Source organism: Notamacropus eugenii, chromosome 2 (assembly GCF_028372415.1).
Source record: "Notamacropus eugenii isolate mMacEug1 chromosome 2, mMacEug1.pri_v2, whole genome shotgun sequence".
Taxonomy (NCBI): Eukaryota; Metazoa; Chordata; class Mammalia; order Diprotodontia; family Macropodidae; genus Notamacropus; species Notamacropus eugenii.
Genome location: NC_092873.1, coordinates 213,760,284 through 213,781,016, shown reverse-complemented (window position 1 = coordinate 213,781,016; position 20,733 = coordinate 213,760,284). Strand labels below are relative to the sequence as shown.

Below are 20,733 nucleotides of genomic sequence, written 5' to 3'. Positions count from 1 at the left end.
ATGCTTTGACCAACCAATCAATTTAGGTACTCTCCTAATTTATTAATAAACTGTCATTTCAAAATCTTACATCTAAAGAGCTCTTTTTATCTCAAAGGAAGTCAAGAAAGAATAGTAAAGAGAACATTTTCATGGAAACCTAGAAATTCAGAGCTAGAAAAACACCCTCACAAGTCATCTAAGTCTAACTTTCTCATTTTAGAGATGAGAAAACAGGCTCAAAGAGGTGGAGCAATTTGACCAATTTCGAATAACTAACTCATAAGCAGAGCTAAGTAGAGGAACCAGCTCTCCTGATATCTCATCCATTACTTTTCCCACCATTTCATAGTACAACTAGGCCTAGAAAAGAAAAGTCTCAGGAATCGTAGCCCTAAGTCAACACTTATTACCTTGTATAAGAAGACAGTTTGTTACAGTAGAAAAAAAGCATTAGTTCTGGAGTCAGAAGTCCTGGATTCAAGTCCCATTTCAGATCCCCAGTAGCTGGGTGACATTGGACAAGTCAATTAAATTCTTCAGTCTTTTATTTCCTCAGCTACAAAATAAGGAGCTTGAACAGGTGACTTCTGACATCCCTAGCAGCTTTATATTGATCATCCATGATTCTATAACTTTAAAACTATGTCTGAATATATGTGGAGCAGAAGAGGGAATATATGTGGAGGTAATTTAATATAATGAGAAAGTGCTGTATTTGGAATCAGAGAAACTTGAATGGGCAAGTGACCTAGGCTGGGCAAATTACTTCACCTCTCTTTGCTTAAATTTTCTCATCTACAAAATGATGGATTTGGAGATGACCTATGAGGTGTTCTTTAGCTCTGGATAGTATATGTACAGGAAAGCTGGGGATATCTAAGCCCAGTGATGTACTGGTAAATGTTTAACAACCAACTCCCAGGAAAAAAGTAGACATAAGAACTTCTAAATTCACTCTGTATCATTAACATTTTACATCAATTTCTTAAGTATGGATTCAACAAAGCAGTTAATCAAGCCCTGTCTTATAGTGATTTTTAAGGAATAAATGCTCACACTGAAAATTTAATAATTAGCTGACTCCATGATACTGCAGTAATAGCATAAAAATGGCTTTAAGCCTTGGAGACTGCAGTGGCCCACCTCCATTCATCACAGTCAGTTAAGAATTTTAGCAGTCAAACTTTGTCCTCATCCTAATGGTCAAGTCCACTTTTCATTGACTGTAGCACAACTCTAAACAGAAAACAAAGGGACCAACAGCAAAAACCAAAAGAAGTCAGAGGGGAAGAATGTCATTATTCAAATTAGAATTTGCCCAGACACTGTAACTAACACTTGAGTTCTCACAAAAATTGTCACAGAGTTTAAATGACTATAATTTGTCAAGTGCTGCATGTCTTAGCGTAAAGATCTTCTGTTACAAGGAGGACCTTGTCATTCTGCCTAGCATCTTAGGTCTGTGTCACAAGGGTAGAGAAAAATCAACCTTCATCAAGCATGTGATTTTTTGTTAGTTTGCACCTTCGTATCAAGTTTACCAAACTAAAATTAACATAAGAGAATTGCCTAAACTACTAAATGAGCTGATAGGCAGAAAACAATTACATTGCATCAATGGCACTCGGTAGCTTTACCTCTAGGATGATCATGAACTGCAATACATTTTCTAGATCTTCTTCCTCTCCTATGAGGTCATAAGAAATAGTAAATTTCAGTTGTCCTCCAGCTGCTGTCACCTGTAAGAAATGAAAGAATAAAGCATTTATTAAGTGCTTGCTGTGCGAAAAGAAAGCTAGATGGCACAGTGGAGATAGAGTGTTGGGCCTGAAAATGGGAAGACTCACCTTCCTGAGTTGAAAGCTGTTCTCTGACCATTTACTAGCTGTGTGACCTGGGGCAAGTCACTTAACCCTGTTTGCCTCAGTTTCCTCATCTTCAAAATGAGTTAGAGAAGGAAATGGCAAACCATTCCAATATCTTTGCCAAAAAAACCCCAAAGAGAATCACAAAGAATTGGACACAATTGAAATGACTCAGCAATAAATGTGGGAAGTATAGATCATTCTTTTCATATTTATTTATTTTATTTTTAATTTATGGAATAAAACAAGCATCTCTGTAACATAATTAAAAAAAGATCTCATATGAAACTTCAAGTTAAAAAAAAAATGTTTAAGACTAAGTATTCCTATTTCGCCAAGTTGAAAGAGCAGTGGCCACCCCTGAGCCTGATAATTCTGCTGGTAGGTATAGGAGCTTTGATCTGCTTGGTTCTCAGTATAGCTTAAAACCCTTCTTTGAGCATCCTTGTGCCCAGTACCTCCACCCACCCCAACACTATATTGAGGTTGGACTTAGGAACTACTGCAGATACACCATCTTTACCCCTGCTATAGCTCATAACTCCTGAGGTCAAGCAATCCAGCAGCAGGGATTATAAGGTTCTGCCTCTGCATTCAGCTTATTATTTTCAATAGTAATAATAATCTAACACATTTTTTACTTTTTATTTCATTAATTTATTTGTTTTCAGTTTTCAACAATCATTTTCATAAGTTTTAAATTTTCTCCTTTTCCCTCCCCCCTCTCTCCTTGAGACGGCATGCAATATTGTAGGGATTCTACATATACATTCTTATTAAACACATTTTCACATTAGTCATGTTGCATAGAAGAATTAAAATGAATGGGAAAAACCATGAGAAAAACCAAACCAAAACAAAATGTAATGCAGGAGAAAATAGTCTTCATTTTGTGTTCTGATCCATAGTTCTTTCTCTGGATGTGGATGGCATTTTGGATCAAGAATTCTTTGGGAATGTTTTAAGTCCTTGCATTGCTGTGAAGAGCTAAGTCTATCAGAAACAGTCCTCGCATACTGTGGCTGTTGCTGTGTATGATGATCTCCTGGTTCTACTCATTTCACTCAGCATCAGTTCATCTAAGTCTTTCCAGGTTTTTCTGAAATCCAGCTGTTTGTCATTTCTTATAGCACAATAGTATTCCATTACATTCATATACCACAATTTGTTCAGTCATTTCCCAGTTGATGGGCATTCCCTTGATTTCCAGTTTTGAGCCACCATGAAAAGAGCTGGTATAAATATTTTTGTACATGTGGGACCTTTTCCTATTTTCATAATTTCTTTGGGATACAGCCCTAGAAGTGATATTGCTGGGTCAAAAGGTATACCCATTTTTATAGCCCTTCGGGAATTACTCTCCAGAATGGTTGGATAAGCTCACAGCTCTATCAATAATGAATTAGTGTTCCAACTCTCCCACATCTTCTCGAACATTTATCATTTTCCTGTTTTGTTATGTTAGCCAATCTGATAGGTGTGATGTGGTACCTCAGAGTTATTTTGATTTGCATCTCTCTAATCAATAGCGATTTAGATCATTTTTGATTTCTTCCTCTGAAAACTGCCTGTTCATATCCTTTGACCATTTTTCAATTGTGGAATGACTTGTATTCTTGTAAATTTGACTCAGTTCTCTATATGTTTTAGAAATGAGGCCTTTATCACAGATACTAGTTGTAAAAATTGCCATTTTGCTGCTTTTCTCCTAAGCTTGGTTGCATTGGGTTTGTTTGTGCAAAAACTTTTCAATTTAATTTAATCTAAATTATCCATTTTGCATTTCATAATGTTCTCTATCTCTTGTTTGGTCATAAATTTCTCCATTCTCCATAAATCTGATAAATAAACTATCCCATTTTCCCCTAATTTGCTTATACTATCACCTTTATACCTAGATCAAATACCCATTTGGACTTTATTCTCATATACAGTGTCAGGCATTGGTCTACGCCCAGTATGCACCACACTATTATTCAGTTTTCCCAGCAATTTTTGTCCAACTGAGTTCTTATCCCAGAAGCTGGGATCCTTAGGTTTATCAAACAGTAGACTGCTGTAATCATTGACTACTGTGTCTCGTGTATCTAACCTATTCCACGGATCTACCCCTCTGTTTCTTAGCCAATACCAATTGGTTTTGATGTTTGCTGCTTTATAATACGAATTGAGATCTGGTAAGGCTAGGTCACCTTCCCTAGCATTTCTTTTCATTAATTCCTTTGATATTCTGGACCTTTTATTCTTCCAGATGAATTTTGATACTGTTTTTTCTAGCTCTAGAAAATAATTATCTGGTAGTTTGATTGGTATGGCACTGAAGAAGTAGATTAATTTAGGCAGAATTGTCATTTTTATTATATTAACTCAACCTACTCATGAACAACTGATCTAACAAACACTTATTATGAGTATACTGTGCACTTAGAAGTCACAGATACAAAGATGAAATGATGTTTAGTCTCTCCCCTCAGGAAACTTAAAATATAATAAGGAAGTTTCAAATAATTATAAGGCTCAGTATGCCAAATGAAAAGAAACTGTAGCTAGTTACTTTCCCCCTATGCTTAGTTTTCCTGTTAGAAGAAGCATTGTATACGGTGGAGAGCAATGGACTTGGATTTGGAGCATCTGGTTTTAAATCCTAACTCCATTATTTACCATTTGTGTGACTTTGAATGAGTCATTATACCTTAGTGGGTCTGAGTTTCCTCATTTATAAAATGAAAAGGTTGGATTAGATATCCCCTAAGATCTCTTTCAACTGGTAATCTATGGTTCTGTATAGTTTGGTGGTATAGTGGATAGAGCACTGGATCTGGTGTCAGGAAAACCTGAGTTCAAATATGACCTCAGACTCTTACAAGTCACTTCACCTCTAACTGCCTCAGTTTCCTTATCTGTAAAATGGGGATAACAATAGTACCTGTCTTTCAGAGTTGTTGGGAAGGTAAAATGAGATGATATTTGTAAAGTATTTTGCCAACCTGAACATGCTATATAAATGCTAGTTATTATTAAGCTTTGTACAAAGGTAAGGAGATAGGTTGTGAAAACATTTGAAATTCTGTTTCAAATACCTTACCATTTCAAGGAAAAGTCATTTTGAGAAAAGAAGATTGAGGAAGTTAGAAATGTGGATGAAAATAATTTCTGTATGTGAACTCTACTGAACAATTCTAATAATGATACATGTACAAAATGTATTATTTTCTCTGTAGTCAGAGAATTGTTGACGTAAGTTAAATGCTAAGAAACAGAACACAGATCTTCTTGCTGTCTTGTTATTCCACAGATTGAGTTCTGGAATTTCCTATCAGAAAAGTGACTGTGTCAACACTGGGATATGAGAAGAAAAAGGATTCTACCAATTCCTGAGGGTCACTACCTCTCTCTGTATGGGTGAATTTATTCAAGGAAAACATCAATCTACTCACTCGATAGGCAGCTTACATAGATCATAAGCTGGGAAATGCTAGAGGTCAAGAAAGGATGAAAATGCAGCAGTGAATTTTATATTATGAGAAACTTCCATCAAAAGAGCAAAATGGAATAATCTCCTCTCCTTTACCATAGTTGAAGGATTTTAGTTCAAATGAACATGGTTACCTCTTAGTATCTTCCCTTGCCCTTGACAACCATGTCAATTACTGTACACCTGTCTTTGCATTTCCTCTACCCTGACAATGACCTTATCCTAAAAAAAAATTTAGGACAGAAGAAATCCAGACTATAATCATGGAAGATAAAGTTCCATGCAAATGTTGAACTGTGGCTTTGTTTATTTCAGTACAACGCAGTCAATAAAATTGTTGACAAAATGGAGCTGATTTGTATTCTAGGGTTTGTTCCATTTGCTTCTTGGAGACACAGATCTATGGTAACTGCCTTGCTGACTTTTCAATACAGATTGCTGGCTAGAGAGTAGCTCTAGGGAGCACCCTAGGTGGAAGGGGAGAGCCTGAATTGTTTTCAATGTTGATCCACAGAGACTGGCATATAGTATTTTATGGCTTATTAGGAGGCACTTTACACTCTAAAAAATAATATATTGCAATGTCTCTGAGAGCTCATTATATGAAGTTCTAATATGATTCTCAAAGTCAGAGAATGTCTTTCCCTGTTCTTCAGAGAAATGCTCCTACTGTAATTTTCTACTTTATCTAAAGTGATAAATATCTGCTGGGATGGTTGTACTCAGCATTATTGTGAGTAATGAGGGGAGACCCTTTATGAAAAGTTCAGTTCTATTAATACAGACCTCCAAAATTTCAAACCATGTACTTGTTCAATCAGCTGAGCATTGTTGTTCAATTACAATGTATTGGAAAAGAGAAGTTCAAAGCTGTTTTTAAAAGACTTAAAAAACATTCTTGGTAGTATATAGGGGTGAGTTGGAAAGGGGTCTAGGGAGATGTCTGGAATGAATACTCTTACCAAAGATTTTGAGATATTTTCAATTTAGGTAAGAAAGTTAGATAAATTCCTATGGTCAATTAACTGACCCAGTGGATAGAATGCTGGGCCTGAAGTCATACTCATCTTCCTGAGTTCAAATCTGGCCTCAGACTGAGTGACTGTGTGACCCTGGACAAGTTACTTAAACTTGTTTGCCTCAATTTCCTCATCTGTAAAATGAGCTGGAGAAGGAAATGGCAAACCATTCCTGTATCTTTGCCAAGAAAACCCCAAATGGGGTTGATGGAATCCTAAAAAAGCTGCCCCCAGGCCCAATGTTCTAACTTCCTTATGGACCCCACTGAACAGTAGGCATGTCCTTATTTGACCACACAGTCTAGCTTTAATCACACCAAAGGCCCCAGATTCAATCTCTTAGCTAGCCACACTCCCAATCTATTTCACATATTTGAAAATGTGGGTCCTTGTATTCAACCACAATCACATCACCTATTTAGCCCAAGACAGGATCACAATACCTAAATATTTATCTTGACCAGGCAGGACCACAATAGCTAGCCAATCAGAAAGCAGCATGACCAGGATGTTTCATCATGGAACCATAGGAGGTACCCCTCATCCCTTCTTACCTAATCCCTTGACAAACCCCCTCCTGCCTTCTTAATAGTCATAATTTCTGTTATGTAGTTACATCTTTACCCTATAAAATCTATCTTATTTTCTCTGAAGTTTCTGGTCGCTCTTGAAACTTAGCCCACCTTGTGAGAGGCATCAGTCTCAACAACTGCATGTACTTAGATTAGAGGTGGTCTGACTGAATTCTTTGAGACAGTGCTGCCATGACACACAGGGTCACAAAGTGTTGGACACTACTGAACAACAACAAAACAAATTCCATTTTACTGGAACCCCTAAATCTACAAGACAGCACAAAAGTGCCAAAGATGGCTCATGATTTAGTGGGAAAAGGCAGTGAACTTGCTGTCAGGATAAAACTAAGTTCAAAACCTGTGTCTGCCACACTTAATAGCTGTGTTTTAGTGGGCAAGTCACTTCCCCTCACATCCTCAATTTCTTCATGTGTAAAATGAGGGAGATGATGTCTTATTTTATGAGACTATCATATGCATCAAATGAAATCATATTTATAAAGCACTGCAAAGCACTTAGATTACTATATAATTGGCAGCTACTGTATTTTAGAGAATCAGCCTTTTAATGCTTACCCTTTCCTCTAGACTCAGAGTAATGAATATTTAACTTTGTTTCTAAAACGACTTCTCTTGGTCCTCTTCCTACCTCCTGTAGGACCTGAATCACACACAACTATCATTTCTCATTCTTTTCCTCCCTCTCCCTTGCCCCAACTCTTTCCTTTCTTCTTCCTTCAAAAATTCACAGGCCTCTATTGGCTTCTTTGAATCCATTCAAATGACCCCAATTCAATTAAAATGAACAAACATTTCTTTAAAGTTTTTTGTAATTCTCCTCATTCAGCACTCTCTCTCTTTTTTTTATGCTTCTCCTTTTCCCTAAACCTACTATAGCACTAATTACATTCTGCTTTATATGACAGGTGTGCATACCACCTATACTCCTAGCTCTTAAGACTTCCAAAGAGAGGTTTTATATTTTGTTCAATTGTATATTGCCCACAGCATAAAGCAGAGTGCTTTGTATAAAGCCTTAATATATATTTGTTGAAATGACAAATTAAACTGTTACTTGTATCTGTTGTCACCAAGTCCTATCAGTTTTTCTCTTGTAAAATGTCTTAAGTTCACTCCCTGTTCCCCATTCCCATTGTCAGAGCATTAATCTAGACCTCATTATTTTTATATCTGGGCAACTCTAATCCTTTGATCTGGTTTTATAGGCTCTGGACATTCTGCTTAATGGGAGTTTTCTTCATGTCCTCTCACCTATGAATGAACCTGTAGTGGCTTCTGTTGCTTACAATACCCATTCTCAAATTGCCTGACCAGCTTTCAAGACTGTCTGTTACTGGACCCTGCTTTCCTATTTCAACTTAATTCTCACTAAACCCCTACATAGACTCACCACTACAGTTAGATCATTCTCTTTACTTTCCCTCAAATATGGGACACTATTTGCTCTGTTCTACCTACCTGGGATGGTATCCTTATGATTCTCCAACTACCTAAATACTATTACAACCTTTTATGTCTAGTTCAAGTTGTATCTCTTTTGGAACTGCTCTCAGAAAGGGTAACTCTTTTATCTGGAAACTCCTGCTGTCATCACACAATTTCATACTTAATGGTTTTCTAATTGTTTCACACACAGTAGTTTTCTCTCATCAACTACACTGACAAGTCCTTCAGGGCAGGGACTACATTTTATTCTTGGGTATCCCCTACAGCTCCTAGTACAGTGTTGGGCACACAGTAACAATTTAATAAATATTTGATTGATTACTATAAAAGTTCACTGGTAGACTATTCTTAATCAGATTCCAAGTCAGTAAATGAGTGAGAATGGTCCAAACAAGGCAGAATGGATCTTAATAAAGCACCACTTTTACAGAGATGATAGATAGTTCAGTATTTACGCAGCTAAAATTGAGAAGCATTCAAATCAAAACTAAAAGAGTTAGCTAAAGAGCAGAATTTATGTTTATGTAGTAACGAGTATCTTAAAGCATCAATTCAGGGAATACATATCACCTGTTGGTTATAATGACATATTTAATTTTATTTTCCTTTTTAACTGTTTTGTTTACGCTCTTTTAAAAAATAGCATTTCCACTTCCAAATGATTCCCTGGATTCTCCTTTAGAATTTTGCCTTGTAATAAACAAATTCAGTCAAGTAAAATAAATATACCCTTTGACTATGTCTGAAAACATAGACCCTTTTCTGTATCTATTCTCTATCATTTCTCATTGAAGGAGAGGAAACATTATTATTTACTACCAAGTCCTCAAAGTCAGTATTGGTCCCTGCATTCAAGACTCATGCATATTTCTCAGTCATTCAATGATGTTTTAAAGATAAATTTTTAATTAAGATGATTTGAATTGAAATGACTACCTGAGAAAATACAGGAATAAAAAGACTGTGTGTCTATGATACCTCAAACTGTTTTTCTACTATTTGGAAGCTGGATTTGGTGCTAGTTTTACAGCTATAGCTTATCCTCAGAATTGTCCAGTCATTATTATTGCTGTTGTCAAACATTTTATTTCAAGAAAAATAAATGTTTATGAGAAAGCATCTTTGATGTGTAGACATATGCCAGATCTGCTAAAATCACCAGGAGAGAGGATGATGGGAACCAGTCAATGTGCAGGTACCCAATGCACAAATATATCAGGACTAATGTGTGTGTGTGTGTGTGTGTGTGTGTGTGTGTGTGTGTGTGTGTACGTGCGCGTGCATGTGCATGCAGGTATGTGCACGTGTGAATTACTGCACATAAGTTGGCACTGTCTGTCTAGTGCAGAAAAACTAGTGATTTAATGATTTCTTCTTTTAAAAGGCAGATTTTCATTATGGATTCTCAATAAGGAAAAGTAGTTGCTGGTATAGAAATAATGAGAACCTTGAGAAGGATCCACTGAATGTTATAACTTGTGAGAGAAGAAAGGAAAGACAGAGAAGAGTCTGCCATTCATCTTAGATTTGGAGACAGCAGATTTCAAATGGTTCAGAGGGAGGCAGAGTGGGATCCCACAAAATAAAATAAAACAGAAATAATAAGACCAAGATGTAAGCTGTTGCATTAGAATGCAAACTCCTTGTAAGTAGAATTCATTTCATTCTTTGAACTTGTATCCCTGGTTAGTCAGTAAGCATTTATCCCTACTGTGTGCCAGACACTATGCTAAGTGCTAGAATGCAAAGAAAGAAAAAAACAGTTGCTGCTCTCAAAAAGCTCACTTGTACACAGTCATTGCTTAATAACTTCTGGTTGGTTCACAAGAAGCCGAAGGACAAATTCTGAAGACATAACAAAAACTATGATGAAGAAGAAAAGTAGATGTCATCTAAAAGAGATACATGGACTCAGAAGGACCTCATCCAGCAACTGAGACTTAAAAAAAGTCCAGGAAGATGATGCATGATAAAGAAAAAACATGACAGAGTGCTAAAGATCATTATGAATTGGGGCCAGAGAGGTAAGATAATTTCAGCAAAAAAGTTTGTTTGTCATTAGCTGTTTTAGGAAAAGGTTAATTCAAGGAGGGAAAGGATAATGATAATATGATGGAGAGAAGGCAGAAATGCCTACCTAACATTTACTCTGCTTCTGTTTTCTCTGCCAATGGTTTAGAAAGGACAGAACAAAAGAGGCTAACAGAGATTGAAACCCAAGTTAAAAACAGCATCTTTTTGCCCTTGGTGAATTTAAATCACCAGGTCCAGATGAATTACATTCTTGAGTATGGACTGAATTGTCAGATATGACTTCTTAGATATTGTCAGTGATATATGAAAGAGTGTGACAGAGAGGAGAGCTACCAATGGATTGGAGAAGGGCAAATTCTGTTCTGATTTTTCAAAAATGAAGAAGGAATTTGCAGACCTAAGCTAATTATAACAAAAATGTTGAGAGTTAACTTAAACTACTCTGAAAATTCTAGAATGTATTGTTAAAGCGATGGTTAATAAAAATCTAGAAAAACATAAAAGGATGACAAAGAGCCAGCATTTAAGACCATATCTAATTAATCTCATTTCCTTTTTGATGATAATGACAACTAACATTTATATAGCTCTCACTATGTGCCGAGCATTGTGCTAAGTAATTTACAGTTATTATCTCATTTGATCCTTGGAAGTAGGTGCTATTATCATCATCTCCATTTTTATTGATGAAGAAACTGAGGAAACAAAATTCAGTAATTCAGTTGCCTTGTGTGGGATTACACAGATAGTATCTGACATCACATTTGAACTCAAGGCTTCCTAACTCCAGGCGCAGCACTCTCTCCACTTTGCCTTCTAGTTGCCTCTAGGGGCTTATCAGTCTTTTTGACAGAATTACTCAACTGATATACTGTAAAGACATACTGTAGGTTTAGTTTACCTAGATTCCAGAAAGGAATTTAAAAGTTTCTCATGCTATTTTTGTGGAGAAGATGAAGAAATGTTGTTCAGGTGATAGGATAGTTGTGTAGACTGAGAATTAGTTGGATGGCTAAAATATCATTAGTGGTTTAATGTCAGTTTGGAAATTGATTTGAAGTGGAATTTCCCAGGTAACTTTGCTGGGTCCCATGCTGCTTAATATTTTAATAAATGGCTTTGAGGAGAGATGATGCATCAGACAGTACAGCCAAAATACAAAAAAGATCTGGAAAGGCTAGAATGTTGTTCCTAATCTAATATAATAAAAATTAAATAGGAAGAAAGGTAAAGCTTTGGATTTTGATTAAAAAAATCAAATTCACAAGTACAAGATGGCAGAAACATGGCAAGACAGCAATTCATCTGAAAAAGGACTATGGGTTTAGGCAGAATACAACCTCAATAGGAGCCTATCAGAAAGCCAAGAAAACCAATGTGACCTTCACCTGCATTCAGAGATGAAGCATAGGATTAGGGAGATGAGGGAGGAAATGACTCTGTTGTCTCGGACTTCATTCTGGTCAGACCTTAACTGAATGCCGCAACTTAAGAAGAATATTGAAAAGCTGTGTTTTTGCCAAAAACAAAATCCTCTTGTCTGGTATTCAAAGCCCTTCATAATCTAGACTCCTCTCTTATTTGTCCAGACTTCTTATACCTTGTTTCCCTCTCCCTCCACCAACCTACTCTTTGATCCAGTAATTCTGGTCTATAAGCTATGGTTATCTCTCAGATCTGAGCACTTTTGTTGGCTTTTCCCCATGCCTAGAATGCTCTTTCTTCTCACCTCCATTTATGGGTTTCCCCAATTTCCTTCAAGTACCAGTCCCACCAAAATTGGACCTATGACATGAAGCTTTTTCCAATCCCTCTTAATCCTTTAGTGACTTTCCTCTACTAATTATTTACTATTTATCCTGTATATATTTTATTTATGCATATGTGTTTGCTTGTAGTCTCCTCAATTAGATTGTAAGTCTCTTGAGAGCACAGATTGTCTTTTGCCCCCTTCTCTCCTCCCTGTATTTAGCAGGGTGCCTGGAACATGGAAGGTGCTTAGCAAATATTTATTGACTGACAGAAGAGGGCAACCAGGATGGCAAAGGATCTTGAATCAGTGCCATATAAGAATCAGTTGGAGAAACTGAGGATGTTACCCTTGAGCACAAAAGACTTAAGGGAGATGACAATTTTCTTCACGTATCTGGGAGAAAGTTTAGATTTATTCTGTTTATCAAAGAAATAAGGCAACAAACATTTAAGTGCTTACTTAACAATGGGTGGAAGTTGCAAAAGGACCAAATTTAGCTTGATGCTAGGAGGAAAAGGTGTCAAATTTCCTAATAATGGGAACTTTCTAAAAGCGGAATGGAACTTCTTCAGAGGTGGCAGATTCCTTTTCATTTGGAACTCTTTAAGCCAAGACTGGATGACCATTGTTAGCTATGATATAATTGGGATTCCCTTCAGATTTGAACTAGACTGGATTGCTGAGGTGATAGCACTGGATATGGGACCAGGTAACTCCATTGCCTGTACCCATTTCTAAGTCACAGTTCAAAGGGCAGAAAAGAGCACTTTCAGTCAAGAGGAAATAAAAGGCTTGAGGAACAGCATCATTTTTGGTCACAAGGGATCAGAAACCCAGAGAAACAGTATCCACTGTAATCCCAAGGTATCAAGGGCCCTTCCTGGGGAAGGACCAGAGTGAAGAAAATGAGAGCAGTGATCACACTCCCCACCTTCCCAACCCAGACCACATCACCTTGGAAGCACCTTGCAAGCACAAAAACTTTCACACTCTTAGAATTAGCTCTGAAGACAACAGTGCCAAAAAGCCTAAAATTTGAGACAGTGCCTCCCACCCCACCAGGAACAGAGCCCAACTCTAATGCAGAGTTCAAAATCAAGAATTAAGGTAAAGAAATGAGCAAATAACAACATCAAAGAACATGATCATAAAAACTGCTATAGTGATGAGGAAGATCATGAATAAACTCAGAAAAAGACAATGGCCTCAAAACAGCTACAAGCAAAGTCTCAGAGAAAAAAATGTGAATTGAACACAAGCTCAACCAGAATTCTTAGAAGAGTTAAAAAATCCTCTCCAAAATCAAATAAGAGTAGTAGAGGAAAAATTAGGTCAAGAAATGACAGCAAAGGAAGAAAATTATGGAAAAACACACATTGGTAGAAAAGGCACAAAAAAGTACTGAAGAAAATATCAACTTATAAAACAGAACTGGCCAAATGGAAAACTAGGCACAAAAATTCACTAATGAAAATAACACCTTAAAAATAAGAACTGGCCAATTAGAAAAAGACGAACTAAAGCTTACTGAAGAAAATAACTCCTTAAAAATTAGAATTGGGCAAGTGGAAGCTAATGGCTCTATGAGACATCAAGAATCAATCAAACAAAATCACAAAAATGAAAAAATTAAAGAAAATTATAACAGCTCTTTTTGTGGTGGCAAAGAATTGGAAGTGAAAGGAATGTCCTCAATTAGGAAATGGCTGAACAGGTTGTGGTATATAATTGGAAATGAATATTATTATGGTATAAGAAATCATGAGCAGGATGGTTTCATAAAAAACTGGGAAAACATGTAAACTGTTACCAAGTAAAATGATCAGAACCAAGACAACACTGTACACAGTAACAGTTACATTGTATACTGATCAACTGTGATACTGTGGTCTACTCTGTGATCTACTCTGATCAAGACAACGATCCAAAGTAATTGCAAAGGACCCATTATGCAAAATGCCATCCACCTCCAGAGAGAGAAATGATCAACTCAGAAGGCCAATTGAAATACATTTTTGTAACTTTCTTCTCTCTCTCTCTCTCTCTCTCTCTCTCTCTCTCTCTCTCTCTCTCTCTCTCTCTCTCTCCTGCAACATGGCTAATATGGAAATATTTTGCATGACTTCACATACATAATTTATATCAAATTGCTTGCCTTCTCTAGGATGGGCTAGTTGTAGGAGAATGGGAGATAGTTTGGAATTCAAATTTTTAAAAAATTGTTAAATTTTGTATATATTATTGGGAAATACTTAATGAAATAAAAAACATAAAAAACCTCAGGAATGATTTGTGTGACTAAGTGGCACTATGGTGAGTTTCACTCCTTTGACTTTATGAAGAAAAATATACTCCTTCTTTCTACAGATTAATGATAGGGTATTGTATGGTAAAAATAACCACCAGCTAATATTTACATAAAGCATTAAGGTTTACAAAGTGGCATTTTACCTCATTTGATTCTCATACTGCCCTTCCAAGAGAGGTGCTATTATTATCTTTTAATGATGAGACTGACTGAGTGACTTGCTCAGGGTCATGTCAATAATAAGCACCTGAATCAAGATTTGAAGTCAGGCCTATCTGACTCCAAGTCCAACTTTCTGCCTCTCAATGGAGACATAGAAATTTGTTGTTGTTGTTTTGGGGAAAAAATTAAATTTTAGAAAGAAAGCTACATTGAATTAAGAAATAAAACAGAACTTTCCATTCCTAAATGCCAATTCAATTCATTTTACTCTTAGGTAATCTTTATGCTACCTACAAAAGATCTACTATCCTCACCAGGAATGAAAGTTGTATTTGTTTTCAGTTCTAAATGAAAATCAATTTGGTTAGAAAAGACCATTCCATGATGGGCATAGAAAAGCTTCCCCTTTCACTTCCTTTTCCACAGTTATTAGTAAGTATTAATTCAGGGAGATTCTGGTCTAGAATTGATCAGGCACCCATCTATTCTTGGAGATTGTTAATGCTCTAAAATTCTTTACTTTCATGATCATCAAATTTACCCAATTAAGAAAACAGCAACACAAGTAGCTATTTCCCAGGAGCATCTCTTTTAATTCTACCTCCAGGGGAAAGAAACAGCTTGTTTGCAAGTAACTTTTCAGTTACTCTGCAATATAACCTGATGTCATAAGAAATAATAGAGTTTTCATTCCACACACTGCATTAAAGATTTAATGAGGCAGGCTAGTTCTCCCTCATCTGTGGAAAAGGCTAAAGGTAGGACAGAGGAGAAAGAAATGCAAAATAATCCAGCACTAGGCTATTCTTTTTCTCTATTTATTACCCCAGGAAATATGAACTGAAGGGTGAAGGAAAGGTCTGACTATGTAAGACAAAATATATAGAGTTGAAATCCTTTTATAACATTCTAAATCAGTTTATTCTCTACTATTATTACATTATCATAATTATTATTTAACTAAGCAATACATAAACCATCCTATTTGTTTTTGCTTAAAGGAGAAAATGGTTCAGCAGGGTTAACCACTAATCAAACAGAGAGGCTATATGCAACAAGGAACCACTACACTGAATTCAATTTAGTATCACAAATGTGGTAAGAGACACTCATCCTTTTCATACCCCAAAGCAAAAAGAACATTAAAATACAAAAGTAATCTTTTCCCCTGTGAGATATATGGTGCCATGCACATTCAAGGGCCTCTTCCTTTCTCTTGATCTTCATATATATTCTTATAAAGTAGATAACTGAAATATTTTCTAATATAATTCTACATAATTTTTTTCTCTCTGCAAAGCTTATAAGTTCAGGAAATGAGTTCAGAAAAAGGGGATGCTGAATTTAAGGACATTCATTTTCCATATAGGAAAGTCCTAAGAAACTATCACTTAGAAGCAAGAAAATGGGTCAAAGTCTGAGGAGTATAGATTTAAAAGCAGGAAGCAAAGAAGACTGGATGAGGTAAAGAGTTTGGCTAAGAGTATATGTATACAGTCAAGTGCACTGAGAAGGTAAATTTCACCATAGCCTGGACCTTTCTATGCAGAAGACACTGCTAACAGCAGTGTGGTTAGCAGGGGGAGTTACTATAATTAAGAAACTGAAATTTGAAATTGTCACAGGTTTTGTCTTTCTTTTAGCTTCTAGTTTGAATAAATACAACCAAAAAGATCTCAGCAAAACCTTTCTGTTTATATTATACTTATAAAATTATCTAAGATAAACAAAATGAAAAAAAAAACCTAAGCATCTGTTAAATGTTACCATGTGAAAAAATTATGCAAGGCTATATATATAGGTTTACAAAAAAAATTATCCTTACCCTCAAGAAGTTTACATTCTATTGAGTCAGAGAGAAAGATGCTATATCTTGTAAATGAATGTTAATAGAGGGTGATAGAGGGATAGAACATTAACCACTAGGGCAATCCAGAAAAGTGGTACGTGACCTGAGCCTTGAACGACATCCAGGGTTCTATGTGACAGAAGCGAAGGTATTGTTGTTCAGTCATTTCAGTTGTCTCTGACTCTGATCCCATTTGGGATTTTCTTGGCCAAGATACTGCAGTGGTTTGCCATTTCCTTCTCCAGCTCATTTTATTGATGAGGAAACAGAGGCAAACAGAATGAAGTGACTTATCCAGGGTCACACTACAACAAGTATCTGAGGCCAGATTTGAATTCAGAAAGGTGAATCTTTCTGATTTCTGTCCAAGCACTCTATCCACTGAGCAATCTAGATGCCAGACAGATATTCCAGTCATGGGGGAACTGCCTGTGCAAAAGTACAGAGATGGGGGTGAAATTTCAAGTTTGGGAAAAAGCTAGCAGGCTTCTCCTACTATAACCACTCTGTATGAGTACAGAGTGGTTAATAAATGCTTAAGATGAAGCCTAGGCTGTTGGAATAAGGTAGGACTGACTTCTGAGAGTCAAAATGGCAGAGTAAGCAGTAAATTTCACTAACTCTCCCTTATTCACCTCCAAGTAACCATAAAATAGCACTCCCAGACAAATCCTGGAAGAGTAGAACCAGCAAAAAAAGACAGGCTGAACCAATTTTTTAGCTCCCAATCTTGGAAGATTGTCAAGAAAGATCTGTTTCACTTGGCAAAAGAGATACCCAGTCTAGGACAGGAAGTGTCCCAGTAAGCCAACTAGGGAATCCCAGTAAGCCAGTTCCAGTAAGTCAATTGGGGAATGGCTGAACAAGCTGTATTATATTAATGTAAAGGATTGCACAATAAGAAATGATGAACAGGCAGATTTCAGAAAATCCTGGAAAGATTTTCATGAATCAATGCAAAATGAACATTGTACACAGTATCAGCAACACTGTGTGATGATGGACTATGAATGGCTCAGCAACACAATGATCCAAGACAAGTACAAAGTAATCACAAAGGAAAATGCTATCACATGCAGATAAAAAATTGATGGACTCTGAATGCAAATAGAAACATGCTTTTTCACTCACTTTATTCTTTTCTGTTTTTTTTTCCTTTTGATCTGTTTCTTCTTTCACAACTGTAACTTATATGGAAATACATTTTACATGATAGCACACGTATAATCTATATCAAATTGTCTACCATTTTAGAAAGAGGGGAGTAGCGGGAAGGGAAGGAGGGATAAAAATTTGGAAGTCAAAATCTTGTAAAAATGAATGGTAAAAATTGTCTTGATATGCTTGACATTGGGAAAAAATAAAATAACTATTTAAAAAAGAAGCACTTAAAATATCTCAAAATTTAGTATTCTTAAATGTTTTTCTTAACCTTTTCTGAGACACCAGTTTTAGTGCAGTTAGATGTCATATAAACCAGTAATACGCAGCAAGATCTCACCTGTGACAAATTCTACACTTTTCTCTGATCACTGGTATTTTTTTTTTTAGGTATAATTTGGATAGGGTAGGAACACAGACCTCTTCTTGAAGACTCCATGAAGTCCCTTCTGTTCCTTTAGTTTCAGAAATTGAACTACTCCCCCTTTTTCTCCCTAATCTCTTCCATCCACAGGGAAAGCCACTTCTGCCTTTTTACCCAGGTTGGTCCAAAGAAAGGTAATTGAACAAGGAGATCTCTCAAAGAATAAGTATTTACTTGGCACTTATTCTGCACCTACTTTTTGATATACATACATGCAATTAGCTAACATGACTCCCACACTTTGTTCTATTTTGTTTTCAGGAGTTCCCATGTAAATTTTATACCCAACCAAATGAACTATTTTGTTATTTCTATTTCTTCAATCATTTCCCAATTTGTTGACTTACGAAAGGGACCAGAAAAACCCCAGTAACTACAATACTAAAAAAGACCTATAATATAGGAAAAGAGTGTTTAAAAGTATCACATAAAGCCACCATTGCTTGGTAGTTAATATTTTGTGATGGGAATTCATTTAATAGTGAATTCAAGTTGTGCCATCTCAACAGATGAGAATAAATGGAAGCTGACTAGAGTCTTTGTGTTTACAAAGCATGGATTCAGTAATAAAGTCATTGCAACTGCTAACTGTCCTGTGTCGTTGTTGCTAGTGATGATAAAGATAATATTAATTATCATTCATATAATACCTTAAGGTTGCAAATTGCTTGACAAATATGATTTTATCCTCATAGCAACTTTGGGAGGTAGGTGCTATTATTATTCTCATTTTTACAGATAAGGAAATAGGAAAGACAGAGGTTAAGAGGCTTTCCCAAGATCACAAAGCTGGTAATTTTCTGAGGCTTTTTGTGAACTCAGGTCTTCCTGACCACGTTCACCACTCTATTCAATGTATCATCCCAATATCTCATTATCTCACGTTTGTATGACCATCCCATTAGAAATCCAGAGATATGCTGGATATGAGAATGCAACATGTATGTAGTTCCCAGGGACCACCTTGTGTGGATTACTTAGGCAATATTTTCTTTAAATACAAGGACTATGTGTATAATTCTATGCAAAAAGAGGGAATATAGAATAATGGATAGAGCCACAAAAACAGGAAGACATAGGATCAAGCCATGCTTCTGATTTATACTAACAGTGATTCTCGGCAAATAACCTCCTAATGCCACAGGAAACTGTCTAACTATAAGTTACAGAATAGCTGTTGGTCTGAAATAATAGAGGAATTTTTTTTCTTATGGGGAGTTCTCTATACCAATGAGATCCTAGGTCTGCTCTGCCTCCTCCCCACGAAAAATGTATACATATAAATTAGTGCATGTATAACTCCAAAAAAAAGCACAGACAAAAACTGGGAATATATAAGCAGATCTTTAATAAGGCTTAAATGCTGTACTGAATACTTTTTTAAAAAATGAACTCAACAAGGTTCCCTGCCAAGGAAAAGGCAAACTAGTATCTTCCTATCTACAACATTGATAAAGAAACACAATGAAGGTGAACTTGACTTCAATCCAAGTTCCACCTGTTTAAAAGAGAAACAGACTTAACTTTCTTTACATAAAAGGCAACTGAATTGAAATCATATATATATAGTCCTTGTAAAGAATGCATTAATGTTGTAGATAAGAGAAGGCATAGTGCATAAAGCATTACTGCTTTCTATATGAATGGAAATTATCATTCACTCTCCCTCATGCCTTACCTCATTAAAATATCAAAATATAATATTAAGGCAAATATTAAAATATTTGTCTTCCATAAGAATTCATTCCCTAGGATTAATGTCTAATTAGGGTCTCCACATTGTGAAGGGAGAAATTAGAGTGTAGAATAAGGACTTAATATATCTTCCTTGCTGCAGACCCATTGCTTGTGCATGGGGTACATGAGAAAGCATAGGGAATGAGTACAGCGAGCTCAATTAATTTGAAACAACCTTAATTCAGCTGTTGCATTGTCTAAAATGTGGTCAAAACCACTTTTTACAAATGCAAAAACTCGTGTCTTTTAAAAATAATTATTTGAATTCATTTTTAAATGGTAATGATCTAACTTCCTTTCATTTTGCATATCTTAAAAGTCTTTCTCTATCACAATAATCCAAATCTGTCATGTTTTCCAGGAATCAGGAACAAAAATCCCTGATTCTAAGAGGGGTGATTGAAATTGTCACATTAAATAGGAGAATCACTAGACTGTGCTTGAGAGATCCTCTTCTTTAAAAGCAAGTACAGGATGATCCTCTTCATCCAGAATGCCTGAGGAATGGTGTGTGCTGATCTAACTCAGCTCTTGTGTATGGCCAGATCACCTGAAATGAATGAATACACACTGCTTCTGGGAGAAGGCATTTTCCCCTACCACTTGGGTGCGAGCAGACTTTTTTCGTTGACTGCGTTGCCAGGACTGGTTGTGTCTTAAAAACTCCCAGATTGAGATAATGTGTGTCTGTCTCTGTCTCTCTCCATCCACAGCATGGGCACCATACACTAAACGGAGTTCAGGTCTTGTGGCCCCCAAAATGATACTTCTTTTGTCTTCTTTTGTCTAGCTATAAGGGAATGGGGCCTAAGATGTAGAATCTTGAGTCATGGTGAACTCAGAGTCATGATTCCAGGCCAGATGTTGTTATCAGTCCAGCAAGTAAGACCTGTAAAGCCAGGGTTTTGGAACATAAACCCAA

At 36.3% G+C, this 20,733-nt stretch overlaps 1 protein-coding gene across 2 annotated transcripts in view; it reads right to left on the bottom strand.

Moving 5' to 3' along the window:
• Nucleotides 1–20,733, bottom strand: part of LAMA2 (laminin subunit alpha 2) — a 795,715-nt gene that overhangs the window by 317,023 nt on the left and 457,959 nt on the right. For both annotated transcript variants that reach the window (XM_072637652.1, XM_072637653.1), the window contains exon 13: nt 1,620–1,721. In XM_072637652.1, the coding sequence (XP_072493753.1) occupies nt 1,620–1,721 (102 nt within the window). The remainder of the gene's footprint in view (nt 1–1,619; nt 1,722–20,733) is intronic.